Raw genomic sequence first — 13,295 nt, 5'->3', positions numbered from 1 at the left:
AAGGGACTGGAAAGATCACCTAGTTCCAGCACCCCAGTTGGTTGTACAGTGCCAATCACAGAATTGTTGGGGTTGGAAGAGAGCTCTGGAGATCATCTAGTCCAACCTTCCTGCAGGGTCACCTGGTGCAGGTGACACAGGAATGTATCCAGGTTGGCTTGGAATGCCTCCAGAGAGGGACACTCCACGACCTCCCTGGGCAGCCTGTTCCAGTGCTATCATATCAGATCATGAGACATTCTGATAGCAAATCCCCAGTCGCTGGAAACGGTTTTTGCACCTGTGCTTTGCTGCAAGAGTTTTTCCCTCCATCTACACAAAATCCAGTTTTAAAACCGGTGCTCCTGACCCCTGGCTCTCGCTGCTCCTGGACAGAAGGTGATCGCTGTACAGAGTGTTGTATGGACCACCCCCTGCACTGGAGCCTGCAGCGTTATTTGTCGTCTGCTGCAGATCTGACAGAGCTTTCAATGGGCGTGAGAGCTTAATCGCAATACTCGCAGATCCTGAGTAAGTGCTTAGGCTAAAAATAAAGTTTTATTTTAGAGAATAAGCAGCTGGTAGCGCTTTATAGCTGAGGCTGCATTTCTTGATGCATGCAAGAAAGTGAAAGAATGAAACGTTTTTCTCTGGGCTCTCACCATAGCAGAGATGCTATCATGTCAGAGCTGCTAATGCTTTGAGATGAAGTTTTATTCTTGAGACTAAATTACACAGTCAGGGGAATTATAACCATTTCTAATTACTGTAGCTAAAGACTTGAAATTTTAGCCGGAAGTTCTACAATCTTTCACGGTCCAGAATCATTAAAGTAGAACTATGGTAATGATCTTTAGCCTTGGCTGTGAAAACACGTTCTCACTTTTACTCTGATTAAAAATAATTAGGCTTTTTTGATATCAGATAAAATTTGCCTTTGTGACCTGGACACCCATGTATGAGCAGCATTGGTGATGTGGGCTGTTATCTTGCAATTTTACTGATCACCTTCTTGTTGCAACGGGAAGAACTGGCAGTTTTGAACTAGGAGCGTTCTGCTCTGTGTTTGTGCTTGTGCATCTCTTCCCAGGATCACATTCTTGTGTTTCCTTTCAGGATTTCCAGCATTCTGTCAGGGGAACTCTTACTAGAAAAAAAAAACAAAACAGAGGAGGAGAGATTTGTATTGAAACCAACAAACCAGAAAGTTCTTGGAAATTGATTTTCTTGTAATTGTTGCTCTGTGGTGAAGTACAGAGGGAGCAAGACACTGAAGAGCAGGGAGGAATTCATGTTGCTTGTCATTGAAGAAAAAAGTGCTGTGTTAGTGGTGATGGGAGAACAATGTGAAGAGTCTCTTCCTTGCAAGAGAAGAGTAACCTCCATGCTTGGAACAGCCTGCATACTGGGAAAGGCTTTGACAAAACCAGACTGTATCATGGTCACTTGCTGACCTAAGATCCCTTGCAAGGCCTGAGGCATATTAATGCCCGTGGGGAAGGTCAAATCCCATGGTGTAAAGTGGCTATTTACATTTGTTTATGGGTGAAACATGGAAAACAGCTGAACCTGTCTGTTGAGGTTGTTGTTAGGAGAGCTTTGGTTCTGGAACAGAAGCAGCCTCCTTTTTCTTCCTTACCTTGTGTACATAAAAACAAACAGAATTTATAAGAGTGTCCCAGATTTACTCCCTCATGAAGGATTTAAACTTTGTCATTCCCAGACAGGATTATGTATTCAGCATATGAGCTGTCAGTCTGGGCCCTGGAAGAAGGACAAATTCCAGAAGGGGTTTATAGGGAGGGAAGTGCAAGCAGCCTTAGTATGCAACTACAGCATTAGGTAGTCTGCAAGAAAATTAGACTTCACAGTTACTAACATCCCATGTGGCCAAATTCTGTAACCAAAATTTTACAAGCCACAGGTTCTAATAGAGCTCTGCGTGCAGAGATTTTTAAATTAAAATGCATGTCCATTGTATTTCTTCCAGAGACAACACGTTAAATTGAGGCTTTTGTCTCGGCCACGGCAGTAACAGTTGGCTCAGTTTGTTTCACTGAAGAGGTGGATTTGTGTGTGGACTTGCAGGGACTGTGAGGGCTGGAAGTGTTTGCTGTTGCACTGTCCGCTGGTGCTGCTGGGCTGGTGATCACTGCCTCCCAGACTTGCTATGTGACTGTTGCTGTGAAGGAGATCCTGTTTCTAGGGCTGGCCCTCTTTCTCCACAGAGAAATGAATGCTGGCACTCTTGGATGACCCCACTTTTTGCTTTTTCTGTGAGTTGGAGTCTGGAGCTGCAAAATGCTTGCTGTATTTAGAAGAAAAATTCTCATTTGAAATGGCAGTCCACTGGAAATTCTTTCTTTGGACTCCGAGCACCCTCCTTGCCTCAGGTCTGAGTCACAGCAGGAATTGTGTCCTGGTCCTGCTTCTGGAGGAGCATTGCTTTGCTTCCTCAGCCAGTGGCTCATAAATGAAGTGTTGACCTTTACAGGAAGGTCTTGTCAAATCTAATTTGTCTTTGCTTTTATCACATGGCAAAACCTTTGATATCTTTTTTTTTTTTTTTTAAAGGGTTTTTTAAGCTTGTCATGTGAGAAGTGGAACAGAGGACATGATTCGTGACTGCATCTGTTTGTCTCCGCTCCCCTTAACCCCCCATCGCATTCGTGCCACAGGGATATTGAGCACTATTCTGGGGAAAGCTCTGTCAACACTAGCAGGGAAATAGAGTTGTCCTAAAGACAAGACCCACTCCCTTGCAGCAGGAGAGAGGGGTCAGGTTCATGTGAGCTCTTCGTGTTCGTGCCCTGCGATGCAAAGCTCGCGTGGCAGAGCTGTGTGTTTCCCTTCCAAGGGAACAAAGAGCTAATCCTGTCCCCTTCTTGCATGAGCCTCAGGCGAGAAGGGGAAGTAAAATTTTGTCAGTGTGTGCTTTTTAGGGTGAGGTGGGAAGTTGATGGATTTGTTTTTCCTGGTTATTTGCCTGCCTGCCGAAGTTGTTTAGAAGAAGTTGTTGCTCCCTTCCTCCTTGGAAACTGCTTGCGTCTTGATTACTGAGTTGTGAAGCCCATTGTCTTTCCTCCTGTCCGTCTGGAGCAGCTGGTGGGACATTGTTGCTCAGCTGTGAGTGTAGTGAGCCCATTCCTCTGACTAAGGCTATTGTTCGTGCTGGTGGGATGTGCTTTTGGATAGGGGTCTGTTTGCTGTCATGCTGCTTTGTCCCTCTCCCATGCTCAGGCTGGGTGGTGTGCGTGAAAGCGGTCTGCGAGGTGTTGATTTTTGTGTCACATTTTCCTGTGATCTGGAAATGTCACCACAGGCTGATATTTTAGCTTGTTCAGCTGCTCAAGAGTTATAATTAAAAATAAAAAAAAAATAAACCAAGCTGTTGGACTAGGCATGCTAGATAATTCCAGGCTGTGGGTCGTTTCTTGCTAAATCACCGGTTCCAAGTTCAGATTAGATCACTTCTAAGTAATAGCTATTAATTATTTCTTGGTTTGTTTCCTAGTACAAGTGGGGGCAGTGTCTAGTAGTATGGAAACCTGAGGTCAGACCCTTGCTCCAAACCTTCTATTATATTGAATAAAAACAAAGGGTTGAGGGAGAAGATGAGGCAAGAGCTGCAAAAATAGACACTTGCCCACGAGGAGGCGGGAATCTCCTGGAAGCTGGGACGATGTCTTGATGAAAAGGTCTTGAATGCCTGTCCATAGGGTTGTACCTCCACAGTTGCTAATGTGGTTGGGTTGTCACCTCCCACTGTTCCCACTGCCTGCTTCCCCTCCACTGCCCTTGAGCCTGCTGGCCAGGAGGCTGAGCTCAGCCTCTGAGTTTCATCCCCTTCCTCTGGAGGTGGAAAGAAAGCCTTGATGGACCATGCAGGCGCCTTTCACCCGCTCACAGGTGGGGGATGGGAATGGTGGTGGACAGGTTTTCAGGGTGGAGGGCTCTCCATCAGTCGAGTTCAGTGCGTGTGCTGTGATGGTTTTACAGAGAACCAGGGCAGCTCCTGTGAAAACCAGATGGCTGCCTAGAGAGATCAAGTTGAAGCTCTTCATTGAGCAGACAAATGCAAACCTCCGTGGCCTCTCAATCTGATGTGGTGACAATTTCTTTTTGTGTAAACTTGGTGCATTCTGTGCTTTTTCAGGCTGCTTGAAGATACCATTTTTCCTTCTCCTGAGGAAAGGATGTATGTTTGCAGGTGGATAGAGTGGGGTACTGTGGTTTGAACACCGAGTTGCACCCAAGTGACCTGTCAGAAGGCAGGTCTGTGGGCCCTTTTCCTCCATGCTTAGGCGTAGCTGTCCCTGGGGAATATTTGGGGAGAAGCTCAAGTATCGGGGAAACCCACATTTTAGCATGTTAAAAGAATAATTGCATGAAAACACAACACCTCAAGTAAGAATGGTGATCATAAAAATTCATTACCTACTTATTGCAAAAGCTTAGGGATTTTCCTGAGCCTGGCCAAATCAAAGTGTTTGTAGCTGGAGACTTTTTCCATTTGACATCAAAAAAACCATGTCCCTTGAAGTGCTGAGTTCTATGTAATGAAGTTTTTGTCCCAGAATCACCTTTTTTGACTTAAACTGTAAAATGCATTCCCTTCAGTTTGTTTTTTTGAATTGATTTCATGTGTCTGTCTTCCATTAGCTTGATGACAAGAGATAGCAGCTGCACTGAAATAATTGTGCAGTCATTACCAAGGGACCTGCTCAGTATAATTCTTTATACCAGGGATGGAAAGAAACCCCTCCAGCATCCAGTTTTGTGAGGCATCATCTTGTCTGTGGTCTCGGGCTGCCTTGGAAGCCTTGCCTAGTGATGTGGGGCAGCATCTGAGCCTTCACATCCATGAACACATTTGAACTGTCTGTGTTCTCGAGCTCTTATTCAGAAGCTTGAGATCTTAAAATTATATCGAGCTCTGGTCACTTTAAAAGCTTTTAAACACTCCTAATAACTGAGCAAAAAAGTTCTCTCTACTGTTGGCAACGTTTGGTCTTGTGTAACTCTTCAGATGTGAAGGACCATCCAAACCTCTCACAGCTGGGCTGGGGGGAGTTAGGAGTGGTGAGGAGTGATCAGCCCTGACCTGTCAGAGTTTAGAGGGTTGGGGAAGAGACAGTTTGCACATGGGTTGTGCAAACCACGCAGCTTGAGAGCTACTGTCCCCTCTTGATTGCTGTCAGGCAGCTTCTACCACCTTGTCTGCCCCAGGGTGGCCTTGTGCACTGGAAGGGTCTGTGGAGGGGCCACCAGATGGGTCGGGTGGAGGTGATCCAGGTCCTGGCCATCTCCTTTCCTGGAGGATCAGTCCCACTTGATATGGGCTTGGAAGATTTCCTGAAATACAGAGATTTGCTCTCCCTGGTGCCACTGAGTGAGGTGGATGCTGACACAGGTGAATGTGGCATGTGAGGAAGCGGATGGAAGAAATCGATGCTGTAATGAGCTGTGGGAGCTGGGAGCAAGTTTTGCACATGAGAATGGAACACTCCAACAAACACAGGTTTTTTGTTCACTGCCTCGGGAAGCGTGGAAAACAGGATTATGGCTGTTTTGCTGCCTGTAGCACAGTGTCCTAAGAGGACATTCCCTTCCTGTCCCCATTTCCTCATGTTTTCTGGGGAGCCTGTGCCACTCTAAGCTGCGAAAGGAGATGGGATTATAAATTGCAGCTAAAGCAGAGGCTGGTTTTCCCCTACAGATAGTGTGGGACACTAATGAATTGCTTTTCTTCCATGACTCACCTCTTACCTCCTTATAGGTGAAATGTCAGAAAATTCAGTTGAACCTTAAATCTTTTTTTAAGGTAAAAAAGCCCACTGAACAAACCCCAGAATTTGTTCTTGAGCTGAATCTGGAGATAGCAGCAAGTTAGCCTCATTCCTCTGATAAACACAGCTAAACTTGCAATTCTCAAGGTACTTTTGTAGGTCACTGGAAGCTGTCAGTCTGTCAAAGTTTTGCAGCACAGAAAAAATCACATTCCCCCATCTACCAGTCATAAAGCAACTGTAGGGTCTGTAGTTCATAATTTTCTGGGGTTTACTTTGTCTTTTGCTCTGTCTTTATGAGCACACATGTAACAGTGGAAGACACTGCTGTATATCTCAGTGGTATCTTCATTTATTTTGCAGTATGAATTAGCATTAGGTTTATCATTGTCCCAGTAAAGCTCAGTTGTGTTGACTCCCCGGATTTGGTGAGTGTCAGGGTGCTGATTGCTTCTGCAGAAACATCCACTTTACGAGGAATAAATGTGCTTGTGGCAGCAGCTCTCAGCTAACGAGGACATTGGCACACTTGGGTATTTTGTCTGTGGCCAATTAGCATGATCTCTCTCTTGACAGCACAGCCTGCGTGCAGTATTTCAGCCCCACTGATACCCCTTCCCTTGCTGCCCTGCACCTGCACCCTCAGAGGTCTTAAAATGGCTGTACTGTGATTATCTGGCACACCTAACTTTGTCTAATTCTTGTGTATGGCACAGATAAGCTAAAAGCACGAATAACATCTGTTTTATAGTGCTTCTCTGAACGTGTCAAATTACAATGCTACCAAAATCCGTGGCAGGGGTGTGAGAGAGATGCCTGTTTTCTTCCAGAGGATGTTCCTTCTTGCCTTGGCTTTATAGTGGCCCACCCGAAAGCAAATGAGCATTCGAGGGTTATCTTTTACTGGGGACCTGGCAGTCACGCTTCTCAAGACCCTTAATGAGTCTTTTGTATCCAGATTTAAGTCATTAAGGTTCCTGGCAACCAGAGGGAGGCTGCTGGGTCTGGACATGCCATTCTGCTTGTGTGGAAGACTTGTTTGGGATTCCCGTGTTGGGAAATACCTGCCCAGCACAGGGGAGCTGTGTATGCTCCACACTGGTGGGAGCTGGTCTGTACAGCCTGAAAATGTTGGGAGGAAGGTGTTTGGGTATCCTGGGGTTTCCTAATACTGATATTTCAAATACCTGTGCCTGTGACCCAGAGGAGGCTGTGGACTGAAGAGAAATTGCTGGTGAGATCCATACTGTGGAACATTATATGGAAATGAGTTTTTTGGGGGGACCTACTATGGAGAGACATTGTAAGTGTGCTTCTCTCTTGAGTCCCTGGTCTGAAACATTAGTGGGAGAAATCCTCAAGGATCTTGGTCAAACTCATGTGCTTGGGAGTTGTGTGAAGGGATGATAGTAAAAGTATTGTTTGTAAGTGATCCTTCCCCCTTGGAACAAACTTTGATCCATGAGAATGTGGAGCCACTCTCTTTGAGCAGAGGGGCAGCATAAACCCAGCCTTTCTGCATTTGCTTAGGGCAGTTCTACTCCTGGCAAAAAAAAAATACTCAGATTTTTCCATATGGTGGTTTGTGGGTCATTTTATTTTGGAGCAGGTTGCACATGTGATCTGATCACATCACTGTGATAAGCTCAGTTTCGGGTAGGATGCATCAGTAACTTGAGGAAGAGAAATGCTCATTACAGAGGCAAGCACTGGGTTTTCTGTATCGGTTAATATGTTTTCTGATCCTGCCCTGCTGGCTTGCTTTCTATTTTGGGGTGTACAGGGGAGCTGCGTTCCTTTGTGGCAGAAGAGGCAATGTTTACTCTGCATGCAGAGTCCAAAACACAGAAAAATTGTTTTCTAGCCAGACTGTTAACTGATCCTGCAGCAGCAAGCTCCCTTTGATCCTCCTGACTGGAATGATCTTTTGGGAAAACTTTCCAAGGCCTCTCTGAGGTTTGCTCATGGTAATGCAAGGCAGGTTTTCATCTTTGCAGTAACAGCTTAGCAGGAAGGAGCCTCGGCTCTGCCAGACCTGGCAGCTCTGATCCCAGTGCTGCTCAAAAGATCCTGGGGATTCATGTCTGGTTTGCAGCTTACATCTGTCCAGGTCTGAATCTCGCTGATGACTTTCCTGTGGTTGTCCCTTGAGGATGGAAGCTCTTTTCCCTCATTAGTGGCTTTAATAAAGTACATATGGCTGTTCATCCAGCGGATACCAGAGAGCAGCACTTGTTCTCTTTGTGGAAGATTTGAGTTGTTCATGACCGAGCCGTCAGGTTCTGTGCTTTCTTTGGATGCTGTCCTATACACCCCCCCTTGCCCCTTTTCCTTCATGCCTGGCTGGTGTTCCTGGGTTGTATGTCTGTGCCCACTGCCAGGTCTGCCTTCCCATGATCACTGGGACTGAGATGGCAGGTCCATTTCATTTTCCATTTTCTGTGAAGTTAATAAGCAACACTTTGTAATTTGCCCATAGTTTCGGCTTTGGGCAGCGCCATAACTACGCCCAAAGCACATCCTAACTGCAGTGTGCTGCCTTCTGACCCTTGCCAGAGCACCAGTCATGGGACAGGGAGGATTTTTGGAAGAAAAACTGATAAATCGTTAATTCCTATGCAAGATGCATCACAAGTTATTACCTCTTTCTCAAACATGTAACTGCAAGCTGTAAAATCAGTGCCCATCTGTAGCATGCAGGAGGAAAGTCCCTTTCAGTTAACATGTACATACGTGCTCTTCTCCTGCATCTGTCTTTGTGCATCAGTTCAATTGCCAACTTAATTGCAATTTTTCCTGCTTGACCTTGGAGACTTTACTTACTTGATCCTCATATGCTGGAAATGTGCTCCAAGGCAGAGGTGAATGGGAAGGGAGAGAGTTCTCCTGAACGCATCAGAAATTTGAATTTCTTCGTCCTACTTCTCATATGATTGTCACCTTTCTGGCATTTTGCTACAATCCCTGCTATGGAAATAGATTTTGGAGGGAAACTCAACCTTCATCTCTGAATGCCAAAAGAGGAGCCAGGACTTGCACGGTTTCCCAGGCTTGTTCCTTCCTCTGGGCTCTGACCTTGCTCCTTGTCCTGGCAATGCTTGGCAAACCTGATTAACTGCAAAGAGTGTTTCTGCAACTGGATCTTCAACCCACAGTCCACGTTTTTGCCAACTCAATCAAAACAAAGATGGGCTGAGATGAGCATCTTGCACTCTTCCCAGCACTCTGGGAACTTAGAAATTAGTTACATTTTTGATCATAATTAATATAGGGGTTTTCTTACAGACCCGTGCTAATTGTATGCAAGTGATCTTGGAGCTGTGCTGAATCTCAGTGAGCAAAGGGCATCTGTAGCAGTTTCTTTGGCTGCCAAGCTGAAGACTGTGCAGAGACTGGCACAGACCCTTCTGTTGACCTTTTTTGCAACTTAAAGTGCTAATATGTTAAAAATCTTGGAATAACTTCTAGCACTTCCCTGTAGTGTCTTTCCTTCCACCTTGATATATCCTGGTTCATAATCCTGAACTTTCAAAAGCAGAGGCTATGTATAGTTTTCATTTTCAGTATAGATGGTAACTCCAATATATATATATGTGTATGTACATATCCTTTATGTATAAGTATGTATCAGTCAAAATGGAAGTTTCCCCTGCACAGATACCATGTTGACCATGTTGACATTGACCTGGCTTGACAATTGCATGCCAAAAGGATGCTGAACAGGTAAACCTAAACAGAGGGGCAGCTCTGTTGTCTGGAGGCTGTTCACCTGGGATAGGCTGAGCCTGGAAGTCCCCTGAAGCACTGAGAGCAGTAAGAATTAAGGCAGCAGAGAACAGCAAGATATGTAATTATGTTGATTGCTTTATTTCAAAAACTTCTGTCACTACTTTTATCCTTTTAGAGTGTTTTGGCATGAGACACTCGTTCTGGTTACTGAAGGGCACAGAATTACAAGGGGAAGGAATCAGTGACTAATTCTGGTCATCATGGTCAGTAAACAGGGTCTGAGCATGGCTGGGGAGAGCCAGGATGAGGCATTTCCACCTTGGGAAGTCCAAGCGTGCAGTGGTGGGTTACATGCATTCTGCTGTCCCTCAGCCTGTCTCTGCCCCTTTTCCCTGACTCCAAAGCTGCCTGCTCTTGGGAGAGAAATCAGTCGAGGTTTGGTTGCTGTGCATCCCTCTGCTGCCTTCAGGGTTCTGTTTGTTCCAAATGCCTCTCGTGCCTGTGCTGTCCCTCGTTAATGTATCTCTTTTGCCAGGAGCTCTGGCTTTTGCTTTAGAGCGATTTGCACAGCTTAAGCCCTTTCCCTTGCTATCCTTTCTCTTCATTTCCCATTTGTGCAGGCTGTCCGCTCGAGCGGCTGCTGTCAGCACACAGTGGAAAAACACCGATCCTTTAGAAACCCACTGCAGCGCATCAGCAGGAATTCCTGATCTGCTCCTGGGCTGCCTCTTTGTCAGAAGAGCTCAGCCATGTCTTTGTTTGCTCGCTAGCGAGTCAGAGATGCTGCAGGTTTGTTTGGAGCTTCTCTCATCTTATTTGCTCAGGAACCAGGACAGTTGCTCATTGTTTTTCACTTGCGTTTTTATCGTGTGTTTTTAAGTGCCGCGAGGCGCAATATCTTCGTGCCGACAAGAATAAGTTAATGCATATCTCTTAGCCAACAGCCTGGGGACTACAAATTTCTGATTGGGGCTGCAAAAAGGGGAAGAGAAAGGAGCTGAATTTCTCCCAGCAATGCAAAAACCCAAAACTCAGCCCACTTGCTTGAGCTATGGTCCCGAAGAGGGGACTCAGATCTGGCACATCACTCTGCCGCAGACAAAGGATACTTGATTTTTGTAAATTGGTGCCACAATCATTTAAATCTGGAAGGAATACAGCATGCAGACAGTCTGGCGGTGACTGGGGGTGAAGGGCATGTGACCTAAGAGGTGGTGTTCCTCTCTGATTTGAGTAACAAAGAACCAGCCTGTGCCTGTGTACGCCAGCGGGATAAATATCCTAATTTCACCAGTGGTCCGTGTCAGTGCAGCTGCGTGAAAACTGAGCTGTCACTGGAGACAAAACTTTGTCTGTCCTTTGTTGTCATGTTGTGAGAGCTGGAGCAATGAGATGAGGGTGAAGATCAGCAGCCCTGCCTGGGCACCCTTCTGGCTGCAAAGGCAGGCGCAAGCATGAGGGCACTGATTCCTGCACATGCAGAAGAGCAAATGCCCTTGATCACTGAAAACTGGGGAGGCAATGGGGAAAAAAAGCCATGTTTTCTTGGATCAACCCCCTGCGGAGGCAAAGAAAAGGCTGCCATACGTTAATGGGCCACTTTCATAAACGTGGGAGCCTCGCGCACGCAGAGTGGCTCAGCCTGTCTGAGCTGATGCAGCTGTCAGCCTGTTTGTCTAGAAAATGCTTTTCTGAAAGGTATGATTATTCTAGACTGTTGAGCAAGTTTTTATGTGTGAATGCATTTAAACAACGCCAGTGGTATGGGTGGAAGGACTGAAAATGAAAATGTTGCCCCCTCCCTCTTCAACAGCCCTGGGAGGGCAGGAGAGGAGGTTGAACTACCTGTGCAAGGACACCAGTAGTGTCTTCTGAGAGGCTCAGGTCTCTCATCGTCCTGTGCCACATGTCCTGTGCAGGTGTGCTCTCTTTGGGGAGGCTGCTTCTGGGGCAGTGAGGAGGGGAGCAGTGTGAGCTGTGGGGGTAGATGAATTCCTGCCTGTGCAGGGCCGTGCCCTCTGTTGGCCGTGTTTAGATACCCACAAGACATCCTTTAATGATGCTTCTTAAAAGCCTGGCTTTGGCCTGGTGAAGTCGTCCTTCCCCACCTGCCCTGGGGTGTGCAGAGCACCTCAGGGCAGTGCTGAGATCTAGCTCTGTCGTCGTCAGGTGGGGAGGAAATTGGCAGCAGGCTCTGGGGAGACCCTTTGTTTGCTCGTGTTATTAGCAAGGAGCGAGGAAGTAATGATTTATTGATGCTTCTGTGATTCTCCTACACTGGGCTATGAAGGAAGAAATTCAGTTTCCTGGCTGATATTCATGGCTCTAATTGAGCAGTAACTTGTTCCTGCAGGGCAGCTCACCTGTGGGGTGTGCTGACAGTGCTCCCGGTTCTCTGATCCAGTGCCCCATTGCCAGACAGGCCTGTGATCGTCAAGGGTCACCGCCCTGCTCGTCCCCTGCCCCTTGCTGCAGCCAGGCAGGTTGTGTCAGGCTGCTTATAGAGCCCAGCGTTTCTCTGCTGCAGCATTTTGTTTGATTAAAACAGAAATATCTGATAGAGGGGGTGGCAGCCACTCCCTTCTGGAGTGAGATGCCAGTAGGAATGTGGATCAGTACTTCACCAAATACCCCTCGATCCTCAGGGTACACTGGGCAGAAGGTGGTGCCCTGTTGGTGCCTCTTGGCCTCAGCCTGGGCTCTGTCACCCCACACTGACCGAGGAGACCCCTGTGCTCACCCCGTAAGGGCCGGTACCTTCCCCTGCCATCAGTGCCCTGTCCAGAGCCGCTGGCGTGGCTGTGCCCGGTGAGCCAGTAGCTGGTGAAGGACACAGTAACAGCTCGCGTGCTGCGGTGGTTGCTCGGGGCTCTGCCAACCCCCACCCGTGCAGCTCCAGTAAATCCCGCTGAATTCCTGGGCTTTGCCTTGTACGTCTCCTTTGACAGCACACTGTACAGCCATGCCCTTCTCTTGCATTCCCGTGCTTCCATGTGAGCCTTAGCTTAGTCCGCTATGAGCAGGGTTTCATCTCTGCATCCCAGAGCATGGGATGGGGCAGGATTGCAGCTCAGGGCTCTGCAGGGCTTCTGAGGACCCAGCTCCTGCTGGGTCCCAGGGAGGAGGAGATCACAGGGGAGACATTGGCAAACCTGACTTTTGCTCCCATGTGACCCGTGCTTCTTTCAACTGCAACGTGTGTATTCATCCATCCCCCTCAAACAAAGCAGTGTCATTTTGGTTAACCCCAGGAGTGTGTGGATTCCTTTGAACCACATGATGTATCCAGGATACTGTTTTCTATTTTTTAAGTTTATGGCTACAGTTCAGGGGATCCCCAATGCTGGGTGTCCTACAAACCCAGAATGCAAGCAGCCCTTGTGCTGACAGCCCTGCTGCCCCCCCCCCCCCAGCTCAGCTGAGAAAGGGCGGAGATGATTTATGAGCAGCATCAACAATGTCATAAAGTGCAAGTGGCAAGTTAATGCTGCTTTTTTATTCCAGCTCTTTGACAGGGCCCTGTTAATAGAGGGTTGGGGAGCAGAAACAAAGGAAAGAGCACAGCAGCTAAAAGCCAGTTGTCACAACACTGTTGCATTAGTGTGAAGATGTCGTGTTTTATCAGAAAGGAAGCACCCTCTCCATAATAAATGGCATTGCACAACAAGGAGCAGCTCTATAGAAGCACCTCTCCTATGACAGGCTGAGAAAGTGGGGAGAGAAGGCTGTGGGGAGACCTCATTGCTTCCAGTAAAGAGAGCTTATGAAAAGATGGAGAATGAGTTTTTACACAGGACA

The 13,295-nt window shown here is 47.0% G+C and overlaps 1 protein-coding gene across 2 annotated transcripts in view; it reads left to right on the top strand.

The window, feature by feature from the left end:
- Positions 1 to 13,295, top strand: part of NCKIPSD (NCK interacting protein with SH3 domain) — a 49,886-nt gene that overhangs the window by 5,251 nt on the left and 31,340 nt on the right. Inside the window, exon 1 of one of the 2 annotated variants that reach the window (XM_027884763.1) lies at positions 10,263 to 10,286. The exons of the other annotated variant lie outside the window; for it this stretch is intronic. Within the exon in view, the coding sequence (XP_027740564.1) occupies positions 10,278 to 10,286 (9 nt within the window). The 5' untranslated portion in view covers positions 10,263 to 10,277. Of the gene's footprint in view, positions 1 to 10,262; positions 10,287 to 13,295 lie in introns of those variants that run through there. 2 annotated transcript variants of the gene reach the window in all.

Source organism: Empidonax traillii, unplaced genomic scaffold (assembly GCF_003031625.1).
Source record: "Empidonax traillii isolate 1590-97213 ecotype Southwest subspecies unplaced genomic scaffold, ASM303162v1 scaffold155:size2260171, whole genome shotgun sequence".
Classification (NCBI taxonomy): Eukaryota; Metazoa; Chordata; class Aves; order Passeriformes; family Tyrannidae; genus Empidonax; species Empidonax traillii.
The sequence above is the reverse complement of the archived record's forward strand: the minus strand, read 5'-3'. Positions and strand labels throughout refer to the sequence as shown.